At 43.6% G+C, this 27,156-nt stretch overlaps 1 protein-coding gene across 1 annotated transcript in view; it reads right to left on the bottom strand.

Moving 5' to 3' along the window:
- The window catches only part of GNL2 (G protein nucleolar 2), a 295,764-nt gene that overhangs the window by 174,520 nt on the left and 94,088 nt on the right, over positions 1-27,156 (bottom strand). Inside the window, exon 8 of the mRNA XM_078683329.1 lies at positions 24,557-24,685. Within this exon, the coding sequence (XP_078539455.1) occupies positions 24,557-24,685 (129 nt within the window). The remainder of the gene's footprint in view (positions 1-24,556; positions 24,686-27,156) is intronic.

Below are 27,156 nucleotides of genomic sequence, written 5' to 3'. Positions count from 1 at the left end.
CTGATGTCAACTTCTAGATTCCAGTAAATTCAAAAGTACCCCTCTGGGTTCAGTTCCTACAGCAATTTGGGAAAGGGTCTCTGCCTTTTCATTCTGCAGCACCAACAATGGATATTAACAAGTGAAATATTGCGGTGTGGTATAAAACCACCAAGTTGAGGGTTTGAAATGAACCACTTTTACTTGAAGAAGAAGAAAGGAATAATTTCAGACTAGAAATACAGCTATGAGGAACATGCACATTTCATATTTATTTATTTTTATTTATTTTGAAAGTTTTATATAGCGCGAACAAGATCTTTGCAGATATCAGAGCGCTTTACAAGGACAAGGGGGTCATAGAATAATAGACTGTAATAGTTGAGGTAGTTAGGTACAAGGTGCATAGTTACATAGGTAGGTCAAAAGAGGTAGGTCAAAGGTGAGGTAGTGTCTTCTATCATAGAGTAGGTACAAGGTGCATAGTCAAACAGTTGCGCCAATAATATAAAAGTACAAAAATAAGGAGCATATACTTGTTTAAGCGATCTTAAAATGCTTAGCATGAAGATAGGCATAGTTGAGGTAGGAGATGAGTACAGGGTGTATAGTCACACAGGTGCATCAAAAGTACAAGAGTAGGGAAAGTTGAGGTGGTGTAGGTACAGTATGCAAAGTCAGACAGGTGCGTCAACAATATAAAAATGTACAAAGAGGGAACGTATACAATCAATTAAGTCGATAAAACAAGTAATACAAATAGTCCAAGGGGTCAGGCAGGTGGTACAGAGCGGATTCTTGAGAGATGCAGAATAATAGATCATGTGTATTTGGCCATGAGGATCGCTTTTACTTCTTTCTTTAAAAGTTTAATGGAGGAGATGAGCCTGGTTTCAGGAGGGAGTGAGTTCCAAATCCTGGGTGCCATTCCTGAGAAGGAGCGTTTATAGGTTTTTTTCCTTCCGAAATCTTCGAGGCTTCAGCAGAAGATTGTTTGTGCTTCTAGTAGTTCTAGAGCCACCAGAAATTGTCAGCTTTTGAGTGAGGTAGGCGGGTGAGTTCATGTGTACAGCCTTGTGTGTCATGCAGGCTATTTTCAGATGTATTCTGGCTTCAAAAGGTAGCCAGTTCAGGGATTTAAAGTCAGGGGAGATATGCGAGTGCTTTTTTGAACCAGTGATGAGTCTCTCTGCAGCGTTAAGGGACGCTCTTAGGGGTGCCGTTGTAGTTAGGGGGAGCCCGCAGAGGACGGTGCTACCGTATTCTATGTGCGGGATGACTATAGATTGTACTGCAGTTTGGAAGTCTTTGGCTGGAAGGAAGGGTTTAAGTTTTCTCAAGGTATTGATTTGGAAGTTCGCTCCTTTCGTTGCCTTGCTGATGTGCTGCTGCATGTTGAGATTGGCGTCGAGTGTTATGCCTAAAGATTTTGCTGAGTCTACGATGGTAGGTTGTACATTTAGAGCGGTTAGGTGCTTAAGCCATGTTTGAGCGGTAGAGATTTTTGCGGGAGGTGAGATCAGGAGGAACTCAAGTCTTCAGCGCATTGAGTTTGAGGTGATTCTCGGCAAGCCAGGATTGGGTGTTTCTAATCGTGGTGTTCAGAAGCATGATGTCCTTGGGAGATTGTATTTTGAGATAAAGTTGGGTGTCGTCGGCATACATGTGAAAGTGAACATTGGATGCTTGTAACAAAGTAGTGAGAGGTTCCATAACTAGGTTGAACAGTGTTGGGGAGAGGGAGGATCCTTGAGGGACGCCTAGCGATACAGGTACCGGAGAGGACATCAGGTTGTTGCTTTTGAATCTTTGAGACCGGTTGTGTAGAAAGGAGGTGAACCACTTGAGAACAGTCCCAGATATGCCCATTTTTGTGTTTAACAGATCGAGTAGGTTCTCATGTTTAACTGTGTCGAAAGCTGAGGAGAGATCAAGAAGGATGAGGAGGCAGGTATCGTTTTGGTCTAGGATTTGGAGGGCGCCGTCAACTATGTGAGTCATGGCAGTTTCGGTACTGTGCCCCGCTCGGAAGCCTGATTGATGAGCGTTGAGGAGATCAAACTTATCTATGTGTTTAGTCAGTTGTAGCTGTACGCATTTTTCCAGCAGTTTAGCGATTGTGGGGATATTTGTAATAGGACGGTAATTGTTTAGATCAGTGGGGTCCGCTGTTTTTTTTTTTAGTAGCGGTGTGACTTGTCCGACTTTGAGGGCGTTAGGGATTGATCCTTGTTGAAGAGAGCTATTGATAATCTTAGTCCAGAGTGGGAGGAGCAGAGGGGTAAAGTCTTTTACAGCGTTAGCAGGAAGAGGGTCAGTGAGGTGATTGGATGGTTTCAGGGTGCTGATCAGTCTGCCAATTTCTTCTTCGGAGTAGGTGCCAAAGGATGACCATGTAGCATTGTTCTTTGGTTCAGACGCTGCTGTGTGTTGGGGGTTGGAATAGAGGCTTGCATCATTGAGGAGATCGCTTCTTATGTTGTCGGTTTTTTGGTTAAAGAAAGCAGAGAATTCTTCACAGGAAGGTGTAGCGCTCATGGTGCTGAGTGTCTGGGGTTGTTCTTTGGATTGTGTTCTGATTAGCTCGAACAGTTTTCTTGGGCGGTTTTTTGCTTGGGCGAGCTGGAGGCTGAAGAAATCTCTTTTTGAGCGTTTTATTTTCCTGAAGTAGGCGTTTCTCTGTTTCTTCAGTGTTTTTAGGTGCAGTGCAGAGGGGGCTGACCTCCAGGTGCGCTCTGCCATTCGCATGGCCCGTCTATCTTCATTGAGGCTCCCGTCATACCATGGGTTGGAGATCTTGGACGAAACTCTTTTCAGTTGCATGGGTGCAGCCTCATTGATTATTGTGGTCATAGCATTGAGATATTGGTCAGTCAGGAGTTGAACGGCCGTAGCGCCGGCAGGGGGAAGTAGGAGATTGCAGCTGTTAGGCGGTAAGGAATTTGGGTTGAGTTTCTTCATGTCTCTTTTCCAAACTTTGGGCTTAGAGGGTTGAACTGTGTTAAATTTAATTTTTTCATTGATAAGGAAGGAGACAATATGATGATCTGACCAGTCACAAGGTTGGATTGACTCAAGTTGAATAGCGTCCTCTTTGGAGATAAGGTTGAGGATAGAGCCTTTCTCATGGGTCGGGCTATTGCATATTTGGGTGAGATCAAGGGCGTTGAGGAAGATTTTGAGGCTATTTACCACTGTGTCACTGCTGTCATTCCAATGGAGATTGTAGTCGCCAAGGAAAATTTGGGTGTTTTGCCGTCCTGAGTTGGTTGAGATTGTGTCCATGAGTTGTTGGACGAAGGAGAGCTTGTCCCCAGGTGGGTGGTATATGATGTGTAGTGAGCATACCGATTTGCTTTCGCTGATGACATCAAGGCAGAGGTATTCACAGGAAGTAAGAGAGGGGGCGGACGCTTTAATAACTGAGAGGTTGCTTCTGTAAATACAGGCAATTCCACCGCCTGTCTTTTTGGACCTGTCAAGTCTAATGATACAGTAGTTGGGGGGGACTAGGATATCCATGATAGGTGTAGAAGAATCAGACAGCCATGTTTCAGTCAGAATGGCTAGATCTAGTTCCAGAGAAATGATGAGATCGGCGACCCCCGCGGAGTGTCTTTGGGCCGATCTGCAATTGAGAAGTATGCATTTGAGGCTAGGGGTGCATAGGGTGTAGGAAGGTTCTATAGTGAGAGGTACATTTGTGAGGTTGTTGGGGACGGAGCCTCTGTTGTTATCCTTTTGGTGCCTGAGGGGGTTAGAGATAATCGTTGGGATGGACAGCTGGTTGGTGTCTAGGCGATTTTGGGGAGCCGGGACGTAAGAGTGGAGAAGGGTGTGTATGTCATGATCTGAGATCGTATTGGTGGTGCGTCTGGGGCGATTAGCGGTATTGCGAGAGGGGATAGAGGTCCAGTGTGGGGAGTGTTGTGTTTTAAGGCGAGAGGGAGGTGAGGAGGAAGTGTTGTTAGGTGTAAAGGGATTATTGCGCTTTGTGGTATTGCGATTGCGATTGATGTTGCGATTGGTGGTATTGCGAGAGGGGATAGAGGTCCAGTGTGAGGAGTGTTGTGTGGTACGGTGAGTAGTAGGTGAGTGGGAAGTGTTATTAGGTGTAAAGGTGGCGATGGGAGGAGGGTGTCTGGGGTGTGTGATGAGCAACTCTTTAATGGAGTGTAGTTCTTCTTTCATTTGGAGGAGGGTGGACATAATCATGTCCAGCGTGGTGTTGGGCGCGGATTTGGGGGAGGGTACTGGCGGTGAGCAGGCGTATAGGTTGCTGAAGAAGGGGGGGCATCGGGGAGGAGAGGTGGAGCTGGATAAGGGGTTGGAAGTGTTAGAGGGAGGATTGGTGTTAGGGGTGGTGTTGGCATTATTGGGAAGGGCATCAGTGCTGAGAGGGGAAGGGTGAATGGGGGCAGTGTGGAGGCTGGGGGTGGAGGTGGGATAGTGGGGAGTGAGAGTGGGGGGTGAGAGGTTGCAGGAAGGGTGAAGGCTAGGCGCGACGGGAGTGCTAAGTGTGGGGGGGGAGATAGGCGCAGAGAGAGTCATGTTGTGTGGGGTGCAGTTGGGGGAGGAGGGGTGTTCTGAGAAGATTGGTGTGAAGGACGGGACGGGAGTGCAAAGTGTGGAGGGGGATATGGGAAGCTGAGCGGGGGTACTAGGGTTGGTAGGGGTGATGGGGGAGCGGGTGGTGTATGAAGGGGCTGTGTCTGTGATTGAGGGGTGGGGAGGGGTAGCTGCAGCAGGTGGGAAATTGACTATGGTGCTGGGAGTGAAGGTGAGGTGAGTGTCGTTCTGGTGCTGAACTGGGTTAGGAGGGTTGTGGGTGGGTGCTGTGACGTCAGGGGTGGTAGGACCGTGGGTGATATGAGTGTAAGTCCGAGGGTTGGATAGGTGCTCTTTGAATGTGGGGAACAGGTTGTCAAGTAGTTCCAGGTTCCTGTCTGTCGATTGAATTAGGACAATCCCGTTATTGTAAATAGTGATGGTGGTTCTGCCTGGGAAGAGATGGGATGGTGTGATGGTGAGTGTTAGGCCATGGGCGGATTTCCTGATGGTGGAGACGGTGAGTAGGGTGAGGAACGCTTTTTTCCATTGAGCTCTGCGTGTGGTGTGGAAGATGATATCGGTGTTCAAGGGTCCATTGACCGATGAGAAGTAGGAGTCGGCAAAGGGGGTTTCTGGGTGGGACCTAAGGAGGTCGTGTTTAAAGCGTTTAGCGGCTTTTTTGGTGAGCAAGGGTGGGTAGTTGATTTTACATGTGTGCTTGCCGATGGGATCCATGTTGGTATGGCGGTATAGGTAGTGCGGGAGGGTGAACAATAATGATATGCAGGAGCAAGATGCAAATGCAAGCACAACAGGTTACATGGATCAGAAAAATGGCACTAGTGGGCAGAAGTGCCACTAGTGAGCAACCAGCATATAAGAGGTACCCTTGGGAGCAAAGGTGACACTAGTGAGCGACCAAAATGTATGAGGTAGCAGTCGGTGCATTACTGGAGAGAAGAGTGAAGATGGGTGCAGTTGCAGAATTGTGCAGAGTAGTGCTGAATACAATTGGAAGTATAGTACTGATAAAAAATGAGAACAGAATACAAATGCAAACAATCGGTTACATGACTCAACAATCAAAAAGTGACATTAGTGAGCAACCCAAAATATATGAGGTAGCAATCTGTGCAGTAAAGTGAACTGAGTATAGGTTACAGGAATGTACAAAATACAAGTAGGAGTATAATACTGCAATAAAAGGCAAACATTCTGGCCCAAAATGCAAGTAGGAGTATAATACTGAAATAAAAGGCAGTAAAGGTGACACTAGTGAGCGACCAAAATGTATGAGGTAGCAGTCGGTGCATTACAGGAGAGAAGAGTGAAAATGAGTGCAGTTGCAGAATTGTGCAGAGTAGTGCAAAATACAATTGGAAGTATAGTACTGATAAAATATAAGAACAGAATACAAGTGCAAACCATCGGTTACATGACTCAACAATCAAAAAGTGACATTAGTGAGCAACCCAAAATATATGAGGTAGCAATCTGTACAGTAAAGTGAACTGAGTATGTGTTACAGGAATGTACAAAATACAAGTAGGAGTCTAATACTGCAATAAAAGGCAAACATTCTGGCACAAAATGCCAGTAGGAGTATAATACTGCAATAAAAGGCAACATTCTGGCACAGGAAGGTGTAGATACAGAGCTGCGCAAAGTACTCGGTATTTGAGATTAGTCTAAAATGATAGGTTCTTAGTGTATGTTCAGATAGTGAAAATGACTAATCCAGGATGGCCGCCCAAGAGAGAGACTAGTCAAAGATGGCCGCCAAATGGGTGAGATAGAGACAGTAGTCCTCTGTTTGTTACTGTTGCTTTGAGAGCAGGGAGGAGCAATTTCGATTCCCATTCATGCAAGCCCCATTTCTAGCTTGCTGGAAGGGAGTCTTATCTGGAGTTGTTGAGGAGCCTCGTGGGCACCTGTATGTACAGGGGGGATTTATTGCTTCAGTTTAAGACCCTCGCCATTTTGAACAAAGGAAGATTAAAATGAGTGCAAGCGAATAGGGAGCAGTAAATACCTTACTTGTGATTTCTGCTCAGTAAGTACGCAGAAATTATTGTTGAAGCTTTGCAGAAATCGGGGCTTTAGTCCGAAGTTTTCCTTCATTTACACATCGTTGTGAGAAAGTGCCCTCTTTCTTGCATGGTATGCCCCCACTTTTTGCTGAATTGCTGATGTTCTTTGACTGAGTGTGCCCTGGGCTCCTGCTAATCAGATACGCAGGGCCTATGTTCCTTCCCTAAAACTGCATTTAAGCCTAAACACAATTGTCATCCCTAGCCACATGTCAGCCCCTGGTAAATGGAACCACAGGTACCCAGGGCACTGTGACCAAAGAAGGCCTCTCAATCAATCAGGCGTTTGTTAAGTGTGACTACTCACCTGTAAGGGTCTCAAGGTGCTTGGGGGGGGGGGGGGGGGGGTGGAGTGTGGAGGCTCCATCAAGAAGGGGGGGTCTGTCGAAGAGCCAGGTTTTGAGGTTTCTTGCAAAGATGGGGAGAGATATTGTCTGTGAGGTTGAGCGGCAGTGCGTTCCAGGCTTGGGCCGCGGGGAAGGAGAAGGAGCGGCCTCCTGATCTGGTCTTTCTGGTGCGGGGGACTGCAGCGAAGGAGAGCTAAGCAGATCGTAGGGTCCTCTGGGGTGCGTGGAATTTGAGTCAGCTGTTCAGGTATGCAGGTCCGGTGTCGTGGAGGGCCTTGTGGGCGTGGGTGAGCATCTTGAAGTTGACTCTAGCTTCGATGGGGAGCCAGTGGAGTGTGCGCAGGTGCTGGGAGATGTGGCAGTGTCTTGGCAGGTCGAGAACCAGTCTTGCAGCGGCGTTCTGGATGTTCTGTAGCTTGCGGGTGAGGTTTTTGTTTATTCCGGCATAGAGTGCGTCGCCGTAGTCGAGTCTGCTGGTCACGAGGGCTTGAGTGACGGTCTTTCTGTGTTCGAGGGGGATCAATTTGAAGGTCTTACGTAGGAGGCGGAGGGTGTGGAAGCAGGAGGACGAGACAGAGTTGATCTGGCGGTCCATTTTGAATCCAGGATGATTCCCAGGTTACGTGCATGGTCCGTGGGGGTGGGTGGGCTTCCGAGGACGGGGTGCCACCAGGTGTCATTCCATGCGTTGGGGTTTGGGCCCATGATGAGTACTTCTGTTTTTTTGTATCAATCAAAAACAGAGGGAGAAGGAGGATTGAGCTGGGTTCACCCTCCTACGTGTTCTGAGTACACCAAAAAGATCCGTAGATGATGGACTGCAGGAACCTAGCCCAGGGAAACGAGGGGTTCACCAATTTGATGTGAACCGCATCTGCTAGTAGAAAAAAAACGTTCTTTTCTTGAGTCCCCTCACTGACCCAGGGTTCCCCCAAAGTGACATGCTTCATCATTCAGGCCATCCCAAATATCTACTGCTTGGGGCGTGCTGCGATTAGCGGAGTTACGTAGGAGGACATATTTTGGTTGATTCTGAACACGTAGTATTTATTTAGTGGCAATAACACACCTCATGATCTGTCTCGGTGGAGGGGCCTGTAGTAACCTGTGCTCAGCTACCCAATACGTCAATACAACCTATTTGCAAAAAGTATTTAATGCTTACCTATACCAGGCTTGCTTGGTTCTCAAAACAAACAGTTTATTTTTTATACAAAAACAATTGGCCTAGAGTTCAGCTCTTGAGTGTGTGAATTCATTTGCTGACTGAGTGTGTACATCACATGCTCAACACTGTCCTCTGATACTGCCTTACTGCTCGACCAAGCAACCACTATTAGAGAGTAAGGTTCGATCTAACTTTAACCTCTGCCTACCTCTGGGGACACTTGGACTCTATACACACTATACCTCATTTTGGTGTAGTATGTATAGAGCCAGTTTCTTACAAAAGATATTAGTAAAAAGGCCTTTCAATGAAATAACAAGATGTAAATTGTTAACAAAGTCTGACTGAATACTAGAATCACGACTCTTTATAGAGGAACTTCCGCCACGCTAAACTAAGACTGAGCTATGGGAATATCTGCAAAAATCTGCACATATGTAAAGTGTGTGCAACTGTTGCACACATATGACCTTAATCAACAGGCATGGAAGTAACATGTTTCTCCTTGATGTCATGAAAGGCTTTGAACAGCAAGGAAAGGCTAACGTGAAACCCTGTGCTATCACCCCAAAGTAGGATTATTGTCTCTTACCACAACAAACCCATCCTCTCAACTTTTCAGAGTCTCCCACAGTGCATGGGAGGCCTGTGGTATATTTCCAACAACACAGCAGTAAACCAGACAGAAGCCTAGAGGACCACAGACCCCTCTATTTCAACCTACCATGCGGATCTAAAAAAATCCAGAAGAGATTGCAATCCTTCTGTCTTTTTGACTCCATATATTTAAAGCTCATGACCCCTGTGGAACTGCATCAATGGAAGCAAGTCTCTCACGTATTTGGCCATCCCCAGTTGCTTGGAAGAGTTCTTTCGATTCAGATGAGTGGGAGAAGGATGGTGTTAGATTTGGGGGTCTCTAGTTGGCACAAATAGGGACCCTTGCCTCTAGTCAGGGTAAAGGTGTAGTGTAGTTCCTATTATCCCAATAGGCTCTGCGCATTGGAATAATACCTTCAATAGTATATGCCTAGACCAGACGTTAACTAGGTCTACTACTGTCGATATTAGACTTAAAGTTTTGGGTTTGCCAGCTAGCTCAGAGTTCACTAGAAACTTTCTCGAATAGGCAAGGAGGAGTTGAACCTCCCTGGATAGACAAGAAGGGATTTAGTTTCTGACAACCATAGAACATGACAACTTTGCTCTCCCCTAATCAAGAGTGTATCTCTAGAGTCGTGTGAAACAAAAGACGACTTATTTTACTCAGTCAGTACGTGCATTCTTAGTCTCACCAGATTGTAGAGAAAAGGAAGAGACGGGCGTGTTCAATAAAAGATGTTATTTATTGATCAGTCTCTTTTCTCATACAAGAGAAATGGATCGATATTATTGCAATACTTATGGTTAAGTAAAGTGCATACAATAAAAGCAGAAGTATAAAATAATACTGTAAAAACATTGATATGGTTTCTAAGCCATATGAAGGTTTAAAATGAATAAAATGAATACATACACATTTACATTTGACTAATCGTACTCAACTGGTGTTTCTAACTACGCCTACCCCGTGTACCTGACCTAAGCCTAATACGTGGGCGGGAATAGAAAGTTACAGTTTAAGTTAAGTTTGTTTTGCCAAGTGACTGACTAAAGAATTCTCTGCAAGGGGTTATTCAGTTCTGTACCTGGAATCTAGGATGAATGAGGGATGGTATCTCTCGTCTCTGGTCTCGATATTCCAGGCTGCCTGCGAGGGCTACCCGGAAGCGCCGGAGCTGGATTTCTCGGCAGGAGAAAGCAGCGTCTCGTTCTCAGCGCGTCAGGAAAGGCGGGGCTGCGCCAGCGGGGTCTGCTCTGCTCTGGGCTTCGGCAAGTCTGGCTGCTCCGATCTCGTCACCACCGCGTGTGTTTGCATAGGGCAATATCGGTAATATTTATACCTTTAAGGTGCCGAGATTGACGTAAGGATGGACATAGATACGTCAATAAGGATGTCATACGACCTGGTCGTTAGCACATTCTTTTGCTGAAGTTCTCGGTGAAATCAAAACAATGGCCGCAGGGTTTTTCCCAGGTCTGTCATAGGTTTGATTTGTTTTGAGAACTCCGTATGCCTTATCAGGGGCTGGAGGAATATCGCTTGTCTAATTAGATGGCAAGCGTTATGACCTAATCAGATAACACGTTCCTGTGCCGTAGTGTGGCTTTATCAGATAACGGTTCCTGCATCATGGGGGTTTTCTGCCTCATGGGATGACTGCTAGTTAACTTGTTAACCAGAATAGGGTCAGGAATAGGGGGATCGATACAGAACCTATAGGAATACATCACACCCACTCCACGCTAACTATGGACATATTTACGAATCTATGCATAGTAAAACATACTGTAGAGTATCGTGTATACCTTACCACCCCAAAATACATAAATGCATTTTGAATTTATCAAATATACGGAAAAAACAGTCACATGTAATATATGCACTCAAGCTGTAGAATAATGCTAAAGTAATCACGCATATCTATACATTATCACTAATTTGTATATGAGAATTTACCCATGAAATGGCTCTTAATACAGAAAAAAGTTTTGAGACCATTCCATCACAGAATAAAATAATTATGAACATATCAGCGGGCAGCTAATGTCTATAAAGTATCTAAAAATAGAAATCTTAGTTCTCTAAGAATAGTTCTTACTTTAAGCAGAAAATAAGTGTCCCGAAAAAATGCGTAAAAATATTTTGGGGCTGCTGAAAAAAATTGCTGTCCGTGAACTGGAGGGAAAATTGTTCATGGTATTTTGCTATTCTAGTTAAAGGCCAAATTCAGGGAACGCCGTGTGCGAGCTTGCTCAAAAGTCTCTATTTCTGCTCTGGTGAGAACATCATATCATTTAGACTCTCGAAAAAGTTGTCAACAGCTTCCTGGGAGAGTTCCACTAACTCGGAAAAAGATGTAACCATGCATTCGTGCGCATGATTGTCTCCATTGACGTTTTGATTAGTATCGCTGACAGAAGGTCTTACCTGATCAATGCTGCTTTCATCTTGAACTTCACTACCCCTTAATCGTAGTGGTGAAGCTTCCACGAATGCCGTCATCAGGATTGGTAGCCGTTGAGGGCAGCACAAAGTATGAGCCTTTATTGGACTCAACAATGTTTCTGCATCCATTGGCGCATCTGATTGTAGAGTCAGACAGGTGTCTAACACGCATTCTTCTCCGCATAGCAAGCACCTTAATACAGGTAAAACACATCGATGCCACATTGGTCGAAATGAAAGAAACCAAGTCATATTCAGGTCTCTAAGCCGGGATAGTCCCAGGATTTTTGATATCCGGTCCCGGTATCCAATGGCTAGGATTGTTTCTTCCCTTGTCGCAGGTGTTTTGTCTGTGACATGGTTTGCCATAACGAAATATAAGGACTAAGAATAGGATTCCTGCAATTAGTCCCAAAATGAGGGGAAGTCCGCCAAAAATCGAATGGACGAAATCTGGAAAAATACCCAGTATGGCTTTGAATGGTGTTAATGCCATCGAAAATACTGTCTTAAATACTTTTGAGACTCCACTGGTATCAGAAATATTTAAGATTTCATTCAGGATTTCTGCGAAATGTATGGGGGAATTAGTTGATAATAAGGAGTGAATCTCTGCAGTCGTCCTTGCGACTAGGAGATCATACGTTTCTTTTGATGACGTGAGTCTGGTCGGCGTCTGAAGAAGCACTGTTTTCATTCTGCTTAAAGTATATATTCGAATAGAAGTAATTTTCAAGTTGGGCCATGCCCTTGCCTCCCTGTCTGGAAGGGAGCTGGGGAACAATAAGCGTCCACAGCACTTGACCTTCGCAGTCGTAGTTACGAGATAAGGAGTCCCGGGCATAAGACTACAGCATCTGCGATCTACAATTAGAATGTAACTCCCATTATAGAGTCTTTGAAAGAATGGTTCTATCTCTGTTGCAGGTGCGCCTAGCTGGTGACATGAAAGGTTATTTGAGTTCCCTTCACAGGCTCCATGCAAACTAATTCCATTACACAGAAGTGTACCGCTCAGTGACATTGCACAATTATTGCCACTAAGAAACACTTTCTGGCCTTTATTACTGACACATGCATGTGAATAGGGCAAGTTCCATGTTGTTTTAATGTACCCCTTTCCCAATTTTTCGTACATGCCAGCCTGTATATATTTTTGGCAGTATTGAAACCTGAAGGTTGATATTGGAATATTAATTATCCCATGTATTATCCATTCACTGACAGGTCGTTCTGACATTGTCACTGGTAATCTCTCGAGTTTCTCAATGCTCAGGATTGTATAATCAGCACCCTTCTGGGCCATACTGATTTGTTTATCAGTAAGGTTAAAGATATTGAATAGTGACGTTGTGTTGATTAAACGCCAAGGCACATAGCCTGAACGCAGGTTTTGTAACGTCCAGCCAAGCTGTACAATAGAACGCAATTGAGACTGACCGTGTTGTAACAACAGTAAGTCTTGCGATATTATGTCGATTGCTGAAGACACAATGCTGTCCAGAGAAAAAATTCTGGAGGACAGAGTCATTAACCCATTGTCCACTACAGAAAGTGATTTTTCCAAATTAATACGGTCAATTTCCCGTATTCTTTCTGCTGTCTCAATTTGAGTCACCTTCCAGGCCTCGTTGTATGCTGCATATACAGAGGCTGCTATGAAACGTTTCTGACGCTGTTTGCGCGGTCCCATAATGAAATCACGCAAGTCAGCACCATCAGTAAGTAAAGTTAGGTGTTGCTTAATTTCTGCCAGTGTGGAAGTCTGTAGCCATTGAAGGCATAATTTGCCCACACTGTAGGTGGTTATTATTCCTGGGTGTTGTCTTTGGGATATCTAGGGTCTGGCCTGGTCATTTTGAACCCCTGTGTTTTGTTCAGGAATCTGTTTTGACAGTTATTAGTATCTGTGGGCCAGATCAACCACTGTTTCCAATCAGGATGTGTTCTGTTTTGGTTTAATACATAATTTACGTCTATCTCTTCATCTGTGGAGCTATTGCTGTTCAATGTTGGTTTTGGAATAGACGGTTTATTTAAGTCTTTTATTTTGGCTAAGCCAAGACAGGTGGTTTGTTGAACAGTGTCATTTAAAAATATAATTTGTTCTGGGATCATGCAGGCTCTAAACAAGGATTCTATACCCTGTACTTGCCATTCTTTTGTACCCCAAACACTTTTTACTTCAACATTTTTGTCCCAATAATCAAAACCAAAAGTATTCATTTGTTCAAAGAATGAGTCTGAATATATCAATTTCGTGTTGGTTATCATGGTCTTTGTCCCTGTCTTATTTGACAATTTGAAATAAAATGTTTCAGCATTACTTGTGTTGAAACCTGAAAAGTATGAATATTTGTCATAAACGGTTCTTGAGTTTCCTTTTGGAGGGGTTGCACAATGTTCCCATTGATTATAATTTAAAACATTTCTAGGTTGTGCAGATCTATGTAGAAAATGGTTACCATAGTGGTTATAACAGTACATACTATCATAATTTGTCGAACCCTGCAAATAATCATGTTTGGTAAATTTAGCAGACATTACTAAGTCAGAATCATATTATTTATACTTTCAAAGTCCCAATCATCAGCAAATGAGCTTGGTTTTACAAAGTCACTCAATGAGATCTTAATTTGGTGTGGATATTTCAGGATTTCAACCGGACCATAAATTTCGTAGTCAGTTTTGTCCCATGCTACCCCACCCGGTATAGGATTGGCTGTGAAGTTGACTGAAGAAAGTTCTCTTTTCTCGACGTGTGAAGATGTGTGTGGTTTGAGGATCAAGTTGATTTTCTGACTTGCTGTGTCCATTTTAGCATATTTTCCCTCAATGAGGCGTCCCAAAGTTAGTACCATGATGAGCCAAAGTATGAGGATAAATGCACCAAAACCCACCCAAAATTCAATCCATGGAGAAATTAGATATGTTTCTTTCAGTTGTTTCAAAAGTACTTTAACTTTATCTTTAAAGGTTTTTGTTGATGGCTGTGTTTTTGATTCAGTGAAGCCTTCAGAGGAATCATCGAAGTTTATGAAGTAGCCGGATGCAGTTCTGTCTATTGTTCCAATTGTTTCAGGATTACTGTTTCTTGCATAGTCGTTTGTTACTTCATTATAGATTGGTGTGTCTCTGCTAAATGTTTTTATTTGGGTTTTCAGAGGTCTAAGTTCCATTGCATTGTTGCATAGTCCTTGTTGTAGTTCTGTAGGCGTTTCGAATGTGATTAGCCTCTTAGATTGAACCTCTGTGTTAGTAGCAAATCTTGGTGTTCTACTACTTCTCGGGAGTCCACTTGGCCTACTATTTGTTATCGGCCACATGTTGTGGTTTTACCAGGTCGATGGATACAACTCGGTTCTCCTTTTTACCAGCAAGCGGCGGTAGTACAACTGATCTTGTCCCGTTGACAGACAAGACAGGAACTGCTTTTCTGTAAGAAGGCCCAAATTCCTTCTTTACCGCAATCTTTTCTCTGACTAGATCCCCGATTTTTGGAATCCAGACAGGTCTTGCTGGGACAGGTGGTGGTTCTTCAGTGGTTGTTGGCTGCTGTTTCAACTTTATGTTGCTCAGGTCTTTTCTTGTTTCGTTTAAGTCCTGCAAAACAGCCAAACGATCTTTGATATCAAAGCATTTTTCCTTCACCACTGAAGTCTGACTGTCGAGATCTAAGACTAACATCCTAGTTCCAAATAATAATTCGTACGGACTGAATCCCTTCAGAGAATTTCTTGGCAAGTTATTTAGACTACGTTGGACACTTATTAGATGTTTGACCCACCCAGCTCCCGAACCTAATACCTTTGCCGTTATAGATTGCTTTATGTCACGGTTTTTTCTTTCAACAATTCCGTTCCCCTCAGGGTGAAATGGACAAGAGTACCGCAATGTAACGCCCATGCTGACCATGGCCTCCTTATAAGCCCTAGAGCTAAAAGCAGGACCATGGTGCGAATGCAGCATGCCAATTGCGTATGTGCCGATAAAGACTCGCAAATCTTTTATAACAGTTCTGGCGTCAGCCGTTCGCTGGGGCCACATCCATATGAATCTCGTGCACGAGTCCACTGCAACCAAGATGTATTTATAGTTACCATCCCTTTGTAAGGGACCACAGTGGTCTAGGTAAACACAGGCTAATGGTTTATCCGAGATTAGAAGGGGCGTCTGCGCTGGACGTCTCACCGTTGATACTTTCATTCTTTGACATATTTCACATTCTAAAACATAGTTCCTTGTTTGTCTTCTCATTTGTGGCCACCAGTATCTCTGTTTTAATAATGATACTGTGGCTGAGACGCCAGCATGTATAGAAGCAAGTCCTTCGTGTGCCGCTATTATCAGTCCTAACCTATGTTCCATGTTTGGAATTGCCCTATCCCCCACTCCAGGGATTCGAGCAAAAGGAACATTGTTTGCATCAGTTATGTATGAGTATTTTACTGGAAAGCCTTTCGGGAGTGTTTCTATCGAATCCTTTTCTGTAGCGCTGACAGCCTGTAATATTTCGCTGTCTATTTTTGTTTTTGACCGTGTGATGGCAGCTACGGAAGCCGTTTGCACAGCTGCCTTCGCGGCCTCATCAGCCAATGAATTCCCTTCAACGTGAACGCCATCACGTTGATGACTCAGCGTATGTATCACGTGAGTCTTTGGTAGTTCTTTTTGTAATAGAACTACTTGTTCCCAGAGCATCTTATGCTTGATTGTGCCTCCTTTTGCATCCTTAAAACCATTCTGAAGCCAGATCTGCAAGTATTCATTGTAAGACTGAACGCAGTAATACGAATCGCACACTATGAGTGTGGGGAATTCTCGATCGGTATTTTCAAGCGCCATCTTAAACGCCAGTAGTTCAGCTCGCTGAGCTGTACAATCTCCTAGAGATTGTGTCTTAGTGATAGCCGGTTTGAATTTTCCTTCGTGCCAGCGACCTTTAACAATCGCGCACGCAGCACTGTAAGCTTGTTTACCCCCTACTGCGGGTTGTGCTGATCCGTCTGTATATATTATACAGCCGTAATGTTCTAGAGGCAGAATTTCGGTCGGCGGAGGACATTCAAATTCATATTGGAGAAATTCTTGTGTTTTTAAGTTAGGATCAAATTCGTATGCCACGTCTGTTGCAGCAAGAGAATTAGCCCATTGTATCCATCTCGGATGGAGCGCTTTAGCATTTGGAATGCTTGCTTTTGTTACAGCCTCTAGGGCTGGTATTGGTGTCACGATTATTATTCGTTTACCTTGTGCCAGGGCTCGTTCTTTTGCTATAGCTGTCTGTGTTGCAGTAAGAATTTTTTCCGTTGGGCTAAATTTCATTTCAGCCTTGGTGTACAAGTGTGATTTGAATGCAATTGGTACCTTTTCTCCCTCATTAGAGGTCAGGTATGTGAATCCGCATCTTCCTGGGATGACTCGAAACACAAGATTGCGTGTGTTATCACGTGTTTCTAATTTTGTTTTAATTAACATGTCTGTTTGTAAGGATCTCAAGATTTCTGTGTGTATTTGAGTCCAATTGGTTCTTTTAAAATCTGGTTTTATTAGATCATAAAGGGGTTTGACCCTTTCTGCGTAATTTGCGATGTATGTTCTTCCGAAATTTAGGAAGCCTAGAATTGACTGTAGGTTTTTTAGCGTTCTAGGTGCTTGGAGTACGGCACATTTCTCTAGGAAATTGTCAGCCAGGCTTTTGCCTTCACTTGATAATTCGTATCCTAAGAACAGGACTGTTAGATGGGCAATTCTGGATTTTTTAAAGTTGAATTTGTAACCCTCTGCTGCGAACCCAAGTATTATGGTGTTCACTCTCTTCAAGTGAGTATCCAAGTCATCATCTGTTAAGTATATGTCGTCGACATAAGATAATGCTTCGTCATCATATGTTTGTAGTAATTCTGTTACTCTCGCTGAGAATACCCCTGGGCTATTCTTGTACCCCTGGGCTAACCGACAGAATTGTTTTTGAGTGCCATTTATTGAGAATGCAGACAAATATCTGCTCTCTGGTGCTATGTTTTGACAAAAGAATCCATTAGAGATGTCTAATGTTGTTTTGTATTTTTTGCGCACTATGTTATTCATTAGTGCCGCACTATGCGAGTTTTGCACTGCAAAAGTTTTGCAACATGAGTTAAGGTGTCGGTAATCCAAAACTAGACGATATGAATTGTCTGGTTTGGAGACCGGAAACAAAGGGTTGTTCATTTGTGAGGTGCAAGTTTCAATCACCCCCTGGTATTCTAATTGATCTAGAATTTCTTTTACCTGTTTTTTAGCTTCTTGCTTAATTGGGTACTGTCTTTGTGCAGTAGGTTGTGATTTTAACTGGATTTTGTGAGGAGGAGAGTCCTCATCCCATCCTACATGATTTTTATATAAAGCAGGAGCTAGAGCTACTGCCCACTTTCTGGCAAGTGTGTATTTTTTATGAATTGGGATATGATTTGAGAAGGCAGGCATAATTATTTCTTCGCCATGAGGGCACTCCCTGACAAACTCTGGTGGCCAGTCTTTTTCAGCTAGAAGGATGTCATAGCCCTTGGAGAGATTATCCCAAAATAGTCCCCTTATTTTTCTAGTCCTATCCCCTTCTATACGTAAAGTTATTTCATATATTTTGTGAGGTTTGCTAACTCTGGTGTCTGCAGTTTCCACTTGAAGATATTCATTCGTGTCCACTGTCTCCAGATGATTCATAAGGACTTTGCGAGCTATGCTCACTTCTGCTGCGCTGTCTAGCATTGTCTGAGCCCATTCTCCGTTTTTCAGTTGTGTCCTCAGTATTCTCGGCATTGTTAACTACCTTGATACTGGCTACCTTCTTTTTTGGAAATTGTAATTTCTTTTTTAGATGAGCAGGTTCCTTGTCTTTGGACTTGGCGTGCTCTTCTCTTTGTTCTGATCGTCCTCTTCTTTCCGATTTCTGCGAGGAAGTCTGAAAAGATTGAGAGGGACGTGTATCAATGTCTTGATATCTATCAGGCTTCTTTATATTATCCCTATTTCTAAGGTTATATCTTTTCCCAGAGGGGTCACTTTGGGGTGACCTGTGTCTTTGGTTCGGAGATTTTTCTCTCCGCCGAGGAGACCTTCCTCTGGACTGGAATTTCTTTTCTTTAGGATTGGATTGTTTGTTTCCATCCCAGCTCTTTTTTGTGATGTTGAATTATTATTAAAAAATATTTTTTCAGGACTTTCAATCAGTTGTGGTTTTACTGGTATTCCACCTAAACTATCTCTACCTAGTTCCTCAAAGGATTTTTCTATAATTCTGGCAATTTCAGCTGGTTGGTCTGCTATATCTGTCTCCTTTAACCTCTGGCGAATCGCCACGTTTGCTGCTTCTCCATTTATGTTGGCTAATAATATAGCCGAGACCTGCTTGAAGTCTTTTAGAAATTTCATACCAAGAGTTAAAGCGGGTTCTGGACCGTATTCGTCTTGAATTTGTTTTAGCACATCTGGTATTACCGAAATGGATGGAACACCGTGCGTTTTTGTGTAGATGGAAGCAAAGACTGTACCCCAAGTGTCACAGTCCTCCACGTGTGGTGCGATTCCCATTGGAAGACAGATAGTCAGAATACTGTGTTTTTCTAACGGGGTGGTGTCTGGAAACACCGCCTCTATTTGGGTGATTTTTTGTGCTAACCAGAATGGTATTTGTTCCCGTTTAGCTGGTACTTTACCTAGGCAGGATTGTATGTTCTGTGGTGTAATTTTATTTGTGTTCCCCTGGTGAGGGGTCAGCTGTGGAATTTTAATTGCTGGTTGAATTGTTGAAGTCCGCATCACATATTGGACTAATTGTCTATGTAATTTTATTAATTGTTTTAGCTGTGTTAAAAGCTCTGCTTCAGACATCCCATTGATGTCTGGATGTGGTGTGTATCCGGCTAGGACCGGCCACGTTGCTCCTGGTCTACCTAATGGACCGAGCCTGGTGATGTGATTATTATGTTTTAGGGCGCCATTAAATAAGAGCAGATGCTCTTGAAATTTAAGTGGTACTTTCACCTCCTCGAAAGGAGTGTACTCATTAGGAGGGTCCTCTGTTTTGTAATAGTGGAAGTGCTTTGTTACAACATTTGCTGCTGGAAAGTGTATCCATGAATAATATACCTCTGTCTGCCGATATTTGTGTGCCTCAATCACGAATATGACTGTGCCACCTCTAGGTGTCAGTCCATTTTCTATAAGTTTTAAAGTTATAGATTTCCTCTTGATGACCGGGATGAGTATTATATCCGGGTCTGCGTCTTGCAGTGCATTATCAGCAGCTGCGAGTTCAGTTGCTATCCTAACTGTCTCTCTTTCGTCATCACTGTCTCCCATTTTACCGACAGGAACGTTATTTATTTTGTTTGCAGATCAGGTTTCTTATGGAAACAAAGATTAGATGCACAATATTTTGGAACAGTGTATCCTTCCACGTTGACTAAACCAAGAACCATACATAGGAGTTTCCTCCTGCGAGGTCTGGCGGATATTACCTTTTACCCACTCCAGACGTCTTTGGAGTATTATGGGAAAAAAGGGGTCTGAGTGAAAAAGCACGACTGAGTTACTCTAAATGTCTTACGTTAGTTTTATCGCCCTTCCAAACACGTTGGGCGCCATGTAGTGTAGTTCCTATTATCCCAATAGGCTCTGCGCATTGGAATAATACCTTCAATAGTATAGGCCTAGACCAGACGTTAACTAGGTCTACTACTGTCGATATTAGACTTAAAGTTTTGGGTTTGCCAGCTAGCTCAGAGTTCACTAGAAACTTTCTCCAATAGGCAAGGAGGAGTTGAACCTCCCTGGATAGACAAGAAGGGATTTCGTTTCTGACAACCATAGAACATGACAACTTTGCTCTCCCCTAATCAAGAGTGTATCTCTAGAGTCGTGTGAAACAAAAGACGACTTATTTTACTCAGTCAGTACGTGCATTCTTAGTCTCACCAGATTGTAGAGAAAAGGAAGAGACGGGCGTGTTCAATAAAAGATGTTATTTATTGATCAGTCTCTTTTCTCATACAAGAGAAATGGATCGATATTATTGCAATACTTATGGTTAAGTAACGTGCATACAATAAAAGCAGAAGTATAAAATAATACTGTAAAAACATTGATATGGTTTCTAAGCCATATGAAGGTTTAAAATGAATAAAATGAATACATACACATTTACATTTGACTAATCGTACTCAACTGGTGTTTCTAACTACGCCTACCCCGTGTACCTGACCTAAGCCTAATACGTGGGCGGGAATAGAAAGTTACAGTTTAAGTTAAGTTTGTTTTGCCAAGTGACTGACTAAAGAATTCTCTGCATGGGGTTATTCAGTTCTGTACCTGGAATCTAGGATGAATGAGGGATGGTATCTCTCGTCTCTGGTCTCGATATTCCAGGCTGCCTGCGAGGGCTACCCGGAAGCGCCGGAGCTGGATTTCTCGGCAGGAGAAAGCAGCGTCTCGTTCTCAGCGCGTCAGGAAAGGCGGGGCTGCGCCAGCGGGGTCTGCTCTGCTCTGGGCTTCGGCAAGTCTGGTTGCTCCGATCTCGTCACCACCGCGTGTGTTTGCATAGGGCAATATCGGTAATATTTATACCTTTAAGGTGCCGAGATTGACGTAAGGATGGACATAGATACGTCAATAAGGATGTCATACGACCTGGTCGTTAGCACATTCTTTTGCTGAAGTTCTCGGTGAAATCAAAACAATGGCCGCAGGGTTTTTCCCAGGTCTGTCATAGGTTTGATTTGTTTTGAGAACTCCGTATGCCTTATCAGGGGCTGGAGGAATATCGCTTGTCTAATTAGATGGCAAGCGTTATGACCTAATCAGATAACACGTTCCTGTGCCGTAGTGTGGCTTTATCAGATAACGGTTCCTGCATCATGGGGGTTTTCTGCCTCATGGGATGGCTGCTAGTTAACTTGTTAACCAGAATAGGGTCAGGAATAGGGGGATCGATACAGAACCTATAGGAATACATCACAAAGGGGTACACTCCTAAAATACCCCTGCTCACCCCCTTGGTAGCTTGGCATGAGCAGACAGACTTATCTCAGAGGCAGTGTGAAAAGCATTTGTGATCATATACAGTAATCAAGTGATGGACACCACACAGGTTTTATATATAAAAAAGTATTCTTTAAATAAACTTTACACAAGACCACAAACGACAAAAATCCACAATAATGTATTTAGAATGGTAGTTTTAGCTTAGTTCTGTTCAGTTCTTAAAATGCGACACTTTAAGTCAATGTACCTAACGATGCGTGATGCTTCCACAACAAAAGTGTTGTGAAGAAAGACATGCGGCAAAGTTCCGGTGCAAAGAGTAAAGATGTGAAGATCTTCCAGATGCGGCACGCTTCTCAGATGATGCGAGAAGTCTCGGCTCGATGAGTCAGCTGCAGCGGCAACATCCTTGCTCAGAAATGCGACGACCGTGGCTTTGGCGGCGACACTCTTCTACCTCGATGCGAGACACTTACGCTCGATGAGACAACTGCAGCGGCGACACCCTTGTTCAGAGATGCGACGACAGCGGCTCCGACGGCGGCTCGCTTCTCCGTGGATGCGAAGCGCTTTCCTTGATGCGGTGCAATGTGTCTGCTACAGTGGCGACATCCTTGCTCAGAAATGCGACGGCGACACGCTTTTTCTACGGTGCGAGACACTTCTCTCGATGCGGTGCAATGCGTCAGCCTCAGCGGCGACATCCTTGTTCAGAGATGGGATGGCAGCGGCTGCGACCGGCTTCTTCTTCGGTGCGAGACGCTTCTCTCGATGCAGTGCAATGCATCAGCTACAGCGGCGACACCCTTGTTCAGAGATGCAACGGCGGCAACACGCTTCTTCCTCTTGAGTCGCGCTTCCAGCTCCTTGCGAACGCAATCCCTCAGAAGGCCCAAAACAGCAGCAGGCACTTCCAAAGAACTCTTGGGGAGCTGGTGGTTGAAGTCTGTTGTCCCTGAGACTTCAACAGGAGGCAGGCAAGCTCTGTTCCAAGCCCTTGGAGATCCTTACAAGTTGAAATAAAGTACACAAAGTTCCTTTCTCCTTCCTTTGGCAGTCAAGCAACCACTGCAGGCCAATCCCCCAAGCAGCACTTCAGCTTAGGGATAGTCTCTCCTCAGTTTCTTTAGGTTCCTCTCCTCAGCAAAGGTTTCTTCTTCTTGTCCAAAAGTGATCTAATTTCTTGGGATCAGGGCCCCAATATTTATACCCCCAAAATCCTTTGTCCTTTGAAGGCATAGGGGTCTTTGCCTAGTCCAAACCAGTTCTGGAGCACTCTGTTTACATGACTCCTTTACTTTCACAGTGCAGGGCAGAAACATCACACTCCCCACAGGAGGTGGAGCCAGCATGGTGGAGGGAAAGCACAGCCCTGGAGCACTTTGTTGACATGATTCCTTCTCTTCCTTCACAGTGCAGGGCAGAGACATCAGCCGCACCACAGGAGGTGGAGCCAGCATTGTGGAGGGAAGGCACAGCCCTGGAGCACTTTGTTGACGTGATTCCTTCTCTTCTTTCACAGTGTAGGGCAGAGACATCAGCCGCACCACAGGAGTTGGTGCCAGCACTGTGGACGGAAGGCACAGCCCTATTCAGGTCCCAGGTGCAACTCCTCCCACCCATCTAGATGCACATCTCTCTATTCACCACAGGGCTGACTCATTCTTTCTCCTGGAATCACCCAGCCCTGTCACTCAAACTCCAGACAAGAAATACATAACCTAGCAGAGGCAGGCTTTGGATAGTTAGACAAGAAAATACCTACTTTCTAAAAGTGGTATTTTCAAACATAGAATGTTAAAACCAACTTCACTAAAAGATGTGTTTTATCATTCGAAGTTCAAGCATACTAAACTCGAATTTCTACCATGTTCCCTGAGTCAGTTAGGATTATAAGATGTAATAATCTAACTGTCCATTCTGGCATATGGAGAACAGGTAGCCTTGCAATAGTGAAACACGAAAATGGCTGTAATTCACTATTAGGATATGCCACACACACCAGGGCATGTCCTACCTTATATTTGCAATGCACACTTCCCTTGGGCCTACCATAGGCGTGTCTGATATGAAGAAAAGGGAAGGTTTAGGGACTGGCAAGTTGGTGCACGTGCCCAGTCAACATGGCAGTACCAGACTGCACACAGGCTCTGCAATAGCAAGCCTTAGACACACTTTTACAGGTTGCTTCTATGGGTGGCACAACCAGTGCTGCAAGCCCACTAGCAACATTTAGTTTACAAGCCCTGGGCACACTCAGTGCACTGTACTAGAGTCTGACAAGTAAACCAAATCAGCCAATCATGGAGTCACTAATCCATACATCAATTTACAATAGGGAGAGCATATGCACTTTAGCACTGATCAGCAGTGGTAAAGTGCCCAGAGTCATAAAACAGCCAAAAACAGGTCAGAATAAATACAGGAGGAAGGCAAAAAAGCTCAGGGATGACCCTGCAAAAAGGGCCAAGTCCAACAGATGGAAAAAAAGAAATATGGTTATTTGGGGAAGGAATCATTTGTAACAGTGACACTGTTGTTTCGGAGTTGTTGTTTATTGTTCTAGAATTGTATGCTAGTTGGCTTTTCATATGCATGTGGTGTTTGTCTAATTCTTTGAGATGTTACTGTTCTTGTGGCCATTAGATTATGAGTGTCTGGAATGTGGTACTGACCGGAAACCTAGTCTTCAGTTATCGGACTTGATGGGCTCTTGTCGTTACGCTGATTATCTCAAGTTTGTTGTATCCACAACTACAAACAATCAGTTTCTTCAACTGGACCTACCAAACCATTACATTTATTTCGTGACATGAACATGTCCATGTATTCAATTTAGTTACCTCCATCTGCTTCAGTGCAACTCAGCACTGGAGACGCTAGTTGATATGCCACAAGAATGAAATATATGCTGGTTGTCTCACCCCAAATCTTCCACTCTAAAGAACTAGTCAGAAACATCAACAGAATCTCAAAGAAGGAAGTCCAAATACTTAGGCTATAACTATCAGAAAACATGTGTTATTTTATTGAATTCTAAATTAAAGCGTACAGGAATTAACCATGATCGAAGAAGATGGAAAAACAAGCATGACGAAGCCACTGCCACAGGGATTCAGTGATTTTATCTTTACCTGTAATACAACAACTTGTGGCCAGAAGGTTAGCATAAGCTAAACTGTTATTAATTTAAATGAGTCACAAAGCAGATTCTAGTATCTAAAACACAATAACTTTTGCTATTAATGCAATCTTATGGGAAATATATGCATTGATCCAACAAAATAATTGTTTTTAAAAACGCAATCAGACAGTTTCCTTTGAACACATTACTCCATGCCTGTCCTACCTTGGTTTCACCGGCAAGGGGAGCCACATTGCAGACTTTCTTAGATCGCAAAGTGTTGATCACAGAGCTTTTGCCAACATTCGGATAGCCGATGAATCCCACGCTGATCTGCTTTTTGTCTGTGTGCAACTGTTTAGGGGGAAAACACGCATGGATACATTTAGAAACGCAGGCTGAGAGGCAAGAATGACCTTGAAAAGAATGACAACTTTACAATGCGGCAAAGGAAAAAGCCAACACTGTTCAAAATCCCACTATAAATACTGTAAAACATATTTATGAGGTGCACATTAGATTACCTATCAGCAGCATACAGAAATCATTTGGGTTGCAGTTTCCCCTTTCAGGTTAAACAAAAACGTTTGGTGGACAGCACATTTATGGTTTACACCTTCACCAGCATAAATCTTTATAACAATGAAAGTGGAATGGCATATATACCCGTTTCACTTAAATACAATACAGCTACTAACAGAAATTAGGACAAAATGTATACCCATGAAACAGGTTACCTTGATATTAATTCTGATACACTTAGTTTGTTTAAAGGTGGTTTATTAAAAAGAAAAGTCAGTACAAGCATCTCAGTCCATATTATGGACTTAGCACTTTCCATAAATAACCTGTGAACATGCCTATTTCGACATGTTGGTAGTAGCAGTTAATAAGACAGTTTTCAAATGCTTATTGAGAAAGGGCTTCAATAACCAGTGGAGACCAGAGACATCATTATGGCTTACCACTAAGTGGAATATGGCTCCAGGAAGTATGAGAAACTCACGGATTCCTAATAAGCATGCACAAAAAGCCTTTGGAAGAGGTTTGAAATTCTGAGGCGGCTAAGAAGGAATCCCTGGAATTACTCATCCGCTTGTCTTTGGCAAATCCTATGAGACCCTGTGTTGAGCGAAGAAAGACCAGATGATGTTGTCAGCTACCAGCTCCTGAACTTCAAGCAATGCTGGACCTCATCCTAGGAGTAGCACAACGCAATGGCTTGGACACCCACTGATTAAGGTATGCTTGTTTTCCTGTGCTGTACCCGTATAGGACAAAACGAAGGAGACTTATAGCAAAGTCAAAATAAGGGCTTAAGTAATCGACATGGAGAACATCTCAAGTCCTAACATCACGCCTGTAGACAGTCTGTTAGCTCTGCTGGACTGAAGCCTTAGGAACAAGACTGAGAGGATGATGTCATAGTTGAGCTGAATTCTTTATAGAGCCTTTGGAATAAAGGAAGGTTCTGTAGGAGTATCATGGTGCTCCAACAAAGTAGCTCATGGCGCCCACAACACAATGTTGAATTAACACGTCTTTTTAGATGCAATCACCTCTGCAAAGGACCTTTTTATGTAACCGTGGCTGATGTGGCAATTTAAGTGAGGAAGGCCATAAGGAGGCTCATCAGATGACTCTCTGTAGACAGAGGTCTCGGTGAAGACACAATGTAAACAATGAAAATCTAGTTATCTGCACAATGTCATGGAGCCTAACCTCAGGAAAACAATTAAATTGTACGATCTTCGCTTATGTATCCAGATTATATACTTTGAGAATAGTCTGAAAACAATCAAAAATGTAAAATGGTTGCATGGTTGCTATATCAGAATGACTGACTTTTTTGTTTGAAAAGAACTCAGTAAAGAACATTGTCATAAGCCCTGGTATTTTCATTTAGCAACTTCCTAAAGCCCACAGGAAATGGAGCTGAGGTAGCGAGCCTAGGCATCAAACCACTACAAGGACGCAGGTAATGAGAGAGTCCTTTATTGAGGTATGGGTGACAGGAAGAGTACACAGCATCTGCCTCAAGTCCCACTCTCCAGCTGCCCCGATTCCCCAAGTTCCATCTCCCTTGGTAACAAGAAGTTCCAAGGAGAATGTTAGGATCCATCACAGGCGGGCTAAAAATCGTCTAAAGAAACAGTAAATGCCGCAAACAAATGCCCAATTAAGACGGAGCTGGGGACAGTCGCCTCATGTTTCATCACATCACAGAAGCTCACCACCACGGAAGGATGAAGTCAATCCAAACAACAATATTTACCCATATTTTCTGCAAATAATATCTGAACTAAGAAACAGGAATCAGTAGAACCCAAAGAATCAGCCACATCGTTAAATTCAATTGGCCAGACTCTCGCACAAGCTCAACAAGTGGTCCGGGACAGCGTGCAATCAAATTCCAGAGACACTGCTTCAGATTGTCCCTAGGAACAACCAGGTAGCATGGATGTTCTTTATCATAAAAAGAGTGCCATAAGGGACTTATTGCAGAAACAAGTGTGCAAACTGAAGCACAAGAGAATCAGCTAACAGGGGCATTATGGGCAGCTCCATCCCACCCAGCTAGCAAAAAGGGAGCTCGTGAGCGGAAGTAGCAACAAATAAAATAGCATTCACTCCGCAGTACATATCAATTGACAGCCAAAACATATTGAAATGGACGAATATACTGAGGCTACCACACCATATCCCCTCACTTATGAAAATAACCAGAGAAGACATCCTCAGAATTCTGTTCTAGCAAATGGCATATTCAATATCCAGGAACACACACTATCTACAAGGATAAAGGAGGCCCTAATGAAAAGGGT

Source organism: Lissotriton helveticus, chromosome 3_1 (genome assembly GCF_964261635.1).
Source record: "Lissotriton helveticus chromosome 3_1, aLisHel1.1, whole genome shotgun sequence".
Classification (NCBI taxonomy): Eukaryota; Metazoa; Chordata; class Amphibia; order Caudata; family Salamandridae; genus Lissotriton; species Lissotriton helveticus.
The sequence above is the reverse complement of the archived record's forward strand: the minus strand, read 5'-3'. Positions and strand labels throughout refer to the sequence as shown.